This window comes from Gossypium hirsutum, chromosome A13 (genome assembly GCF_007990345.1).
Source record: "Gossypium hirsutum isolate 1008001.06 chromosome A13, Gossypium_hirsutum_v2.1, whole genome shotgun sequence".
Lineage (NCBI taxonomy): Eukaryota > Viridiplantae > Streptophyta > Magnoliopsida > Malvales > Malvaceae > Gossypium > Gossypium hirsutum.
In genome coordinates, this window is record NC_053436.1 from 111,380,118 (window position 1) to 111,383,860 (window position 3,743).

General features: G+C 36.1%; 1 protein-coding gene across 3 annotated transcripts; it reads left to right on the forward strand.

The window, feature by feature from the left end:
* Positions 1 to 978: 978 nt before the first annotated feature.
* LOC107948301 (dolichol kinase EVAN) lies at positions 979 to 3,472 on the forward strand. 3 transcript variants are annotated; one of them, XR_005907932.1, is made up of 5 exons: positions 979 to 1,379; positions 1,464 to 1,578; positions 2,315 to 2,366; positions 2,474 to 2,572; positions 2,901 to 3,467. XR_005907932.1 is itself a non-coding variant. In XM_041085980.1 (5 exons), the coding sequence occupies exons 1-5, from the start codon at positions 1,333 to 1,335 to the stop codon at positions 3,012 to 3,014; spliced, it is 405 nt and encodes a 134-aa protein (XP_040941914.1). In that variant the 5' UTR covers positions 979 to 1,332; the 3' UTR covers positions 3,015 to 3,472. The 3 variants fall into 3 exon arrangements, 2 of the variants coding, with proteins under 2 accessions (XP_040941914.1, XP_040941913.1); XM_041085980.1 differs by having other exon boundaries at positions 2,496 to 2,572; positions 2,901 to 3,472; XM_041085979.1 differs by having other exon boundaries at positions 981 to 1,379; positions 2,487 to 2,572; positions 2,901 to 3,470.
* Positions 3,473 to 3,743: the final 271 nt, after the last annotated feature.

A 3,743-nucleotide genomic window follows, 5' to 3' on the forward strand; every position in this document is an offset into this window, starting at 1 on the left:
TATCTGTTTACTCTTGCGAAAGCCCCAGTGAGTTGGAAGTCTACCTTACAGTCTACAGTAGCTGTGTCTACTACAGAGGCAGAATATATGGCAGTTACAGAAGCTGTTAAGGAGGCTATTTGGCTTAATGGATTGTTGAAAGACTTAGGAGTTGTTCAAAGTCACATAAGTTTATATTGTGACAGTCAGAGCGCTATTCATTAGCGAAAAATCAAGTCTATCATTCAAGAACCAAGCATATCGACGTAAGATATCACTTTGTGCGGGAAGTCTTTGAAAAAGGAAAATTCTACTTCAGAAGATTCCGACAGCAGATAATCCGCAGATATGATGACCAAGGTGGTAACAACAATCAAGTTTAATCATTGTTTGAACTTGATTAACATCCTGAGAATTTGAGCACTTCAGGTGTATGGTGCTCGAGAGCGCATTTGTAGGCACTACAAAGATAGCTTTATCGAATTTGGGGAGTTGAAGGAAGTGTGTGAAGATGTGATTATCCTAATCAAATCTTCAAGGTGGAGATTGTTAACATTAATGGAAGACAATTAATAATGGTTGCCATTAACATTAATGGGAGACAATCAATAATGACAACCACCAACTTTGGAAAAGTGGCAAGGGATAATTTTTTTTTGTCCTTGAGATAATGGGCTATTTATTGTTTGGTCCTTGAACCTCAACTATAAATAGGCCTTCTCATTTCTCATTTCAATCATCCCAACCAATCTTTCTCTCTTAGTTTTCTCTCTTCTCTCATTTGAGAATTCTTAAGGAATTCTATTTGTTTGTAATACTTTGAAGATAGTAAAGTTATCATCTGGTGTTAGTGCCCGAGGACGTAGGTATAATTTACCGAACCTCGTTAAAACTCTTGTGTTCTTTCTTGTCCTATTTTTCTTTCAATATTTGAGGGTATAATAGTAGTATTTAATTGTGCTATTAAATTACTATAGAAGGGATATTCTGTCTAAGGAAAGACTTGGTATTTAAGAAATCCATGTGATCCACCTCTCTTCCCTGGGAATTGAACTTTGTGTGATTTTTTAGTACAATAATTTACACGCTTCCGACCCTATTGGAACAACAATATGAAGTTTTATTTTCTGTCCAAATGTTCACTAGTTAAGGTTTTTGAAGGATGACATTTTTGCAAGTGTCACAAATTAATATTTCATATTTTTGATTTATGATTTATAAGCAAGGTCTATGTTTTCTCACATGCTGGAAAACTGATTATTTATTTTAAATTTCTTGGTTGATTTTGCATAACCTTTCCTTTGTAGCCAGGTTTGGAGAATTTGGCCTTTAGGACAACTAGTGCATCAATTCATGAGTGCCTTTACAGATCATCGTGACTCTGATATCCTTATTGTAAGGTATGGCATGTTACCATTATGTAAACTAAAATGCTTATACTTGTTGCAAGAACTTTGAAGTCAGATCCCTTTTTATTTTTGTAGCCATTTTTCACTTTTATTGGGATGTGCGCTTCCTATCTGGATGTCCTCGGGGTTCAATGATCGGCCTCTTATCCCTTTTGCTGGAATTTTAAGCCTTGGCATTGGAGATACGATGGTAAGTGCACCTTTTGTTTCTATTTGGGCCTTCAATTTCTTTCCATTTCAAATTTCTCACATTTGCACTTGCCTTAATTTCTAGATATTTTGAAATTGACGTTCATATATTACTAGAACATCTGTTCTCCAAAGATTATTACCCCACTCCTTCCTGGTCCCCTTCCCACAATTTTGCGGGCAGGCTCTTTACTTTTTCCTTTAATAAAGAAAAAAGTGTTATTACACGATTATCATGCTTATTTATATTGTTCCACATATCACTATGCTTACGATGTTGTCACTAGTTGCTCTTTCCTTTTTTTTGTTTGATGTCAAATTCGCTCTTGAACTAAACTAAAAAATTTATGCAATTTTATACTTGGGTTTAGTTACTATCAAATAAATAGTTTTGACAGCCCATGTGAACATGGCCAAAGTTCTCAAACCTAGACAAGCATTCTACCCAAGCCAATCAAGAAAGAGAGAGAAGAGGAAACCTTAGCCATCTTTATTTAGGATTAAAAAGGCCATAATGACCCCACCACCACCACTACTTACGAAGTAACCACAGGGAGTCCTACTTATTATGACTGTATTACCATGTAATTTACTAATTTATTAACAATAATTTGAAACCTTGTGATTATCAACTAGTACTAGAGGTTAACTATGAAAAGGTCTACAAAGTAATCAAATCGCTGCCTTTTACTCTGTCCATGATCATAAAATTGTAACTGTTTTGGTTTTTTGCTTAGGCATCTATGGTTGGCCACAAGTATGGTGTCCTTAGGTGGAGCAAAACTGGCTGTAAGAATTTTCATTCTTTCTCATTTCTTCTTTTTATTAATTTTTAATGCTCAAGCTTTTTGAGGAACTTTACCTGCTAACAATAACAAACTTCTTACGATTCAAAGAAAACCATTGAAGGCACTGCAGCTGGTATAGTATCTGTCCTTGCTGCTTGCTCAGTTCTGCTTCCACTTCTGGCATCCACCGGATACATTCTAACTCAGGTATCTCTCTCTCTCTCTCTCTCTCTCTCTCTCTCTCTCTCTCTCACACACACACGTGTGCCTGTGCACACTGATACTCCAAGATGTTGACTGATGCTCATCACAAGCACAATTGTGGCAACTTAGCTGGGAATGATTTTTGCTGAAACGTTCAATCTGGCTAAGTTGGTTTCTTTATTGAAAAAAAAAGTGCTAAAGTGTTTTTGAATTGGCATCATAAATGTATCTTGACTCTCCAGGATGAGTCAGTTCAGCCAAGGACCTAATTTATTGTTCGGGTTATCAATACATCTACATATAGTGATATCTTAAATTCCAATTTCCACAGAATTGGTTCCCTCTTCTCATTGCCGTGACCACAAGTGGTTTATTGGAGGCTTACACAGCACAACTCGATAATGCTTTTATACCACTCGTCTTCTACAGCCTTCTCTGTTTGTAAATGCATACGTTAACCTTTCCGAAAAAGATACAGTTTCTACATTGATATTTTCAAACAAAGTCCTTCACAAATGCTTCCATTCATGGAGCCGAAAGAGCCTGTAATGTACCATAACGTTTGTTTGGTTGTACTTGGTAGAATTAGTTTTACACATTGTTAGGTGAGGTGAACCACAGAACATGAAGGAATTAGCTAGTTGAGAGATAGTGATTGTTTAGTGTAGTTTATTACATGATGGTTAACCTACAGAAGCCCAACCCTTAAAGCGTAGGCCTTTAATCTTTGGTAGTTCACTCACTCCCAACCTAATGGGGTTTGGGCTTTTCTTAGATCCAGGTTCAACCTCTAAATCTTGCTTACAAACAAGGTTTGTATTTTTCTGTACCATTTTTTTCAATGTTAATAATATGCCTGTTATGTCGTACACAAATTATTAGTTGGAAATGATCGGGTTTTCAAAAATTGAAAGGAGGGGGCCCTGAGCTTCCATTGTCTTCTGGCTAGCTCTTTTTGGCTCAATTGGTCTTGGCAGCATATCCATAATGGTAATTTCCAAGAAACCCCCAAATTCTCACTCATATACGTGTCTGTGCTTCATATAGAATTTTCTTTTCAAATTCATTACATGTATGTTGCCATTGCCGACATATTAATAAATAGAAAGAATATTGATAGTACTTAATTTTTAATCCAATGCTTGGGTTTTTTTTTTAATGGATGTTTAGCAAA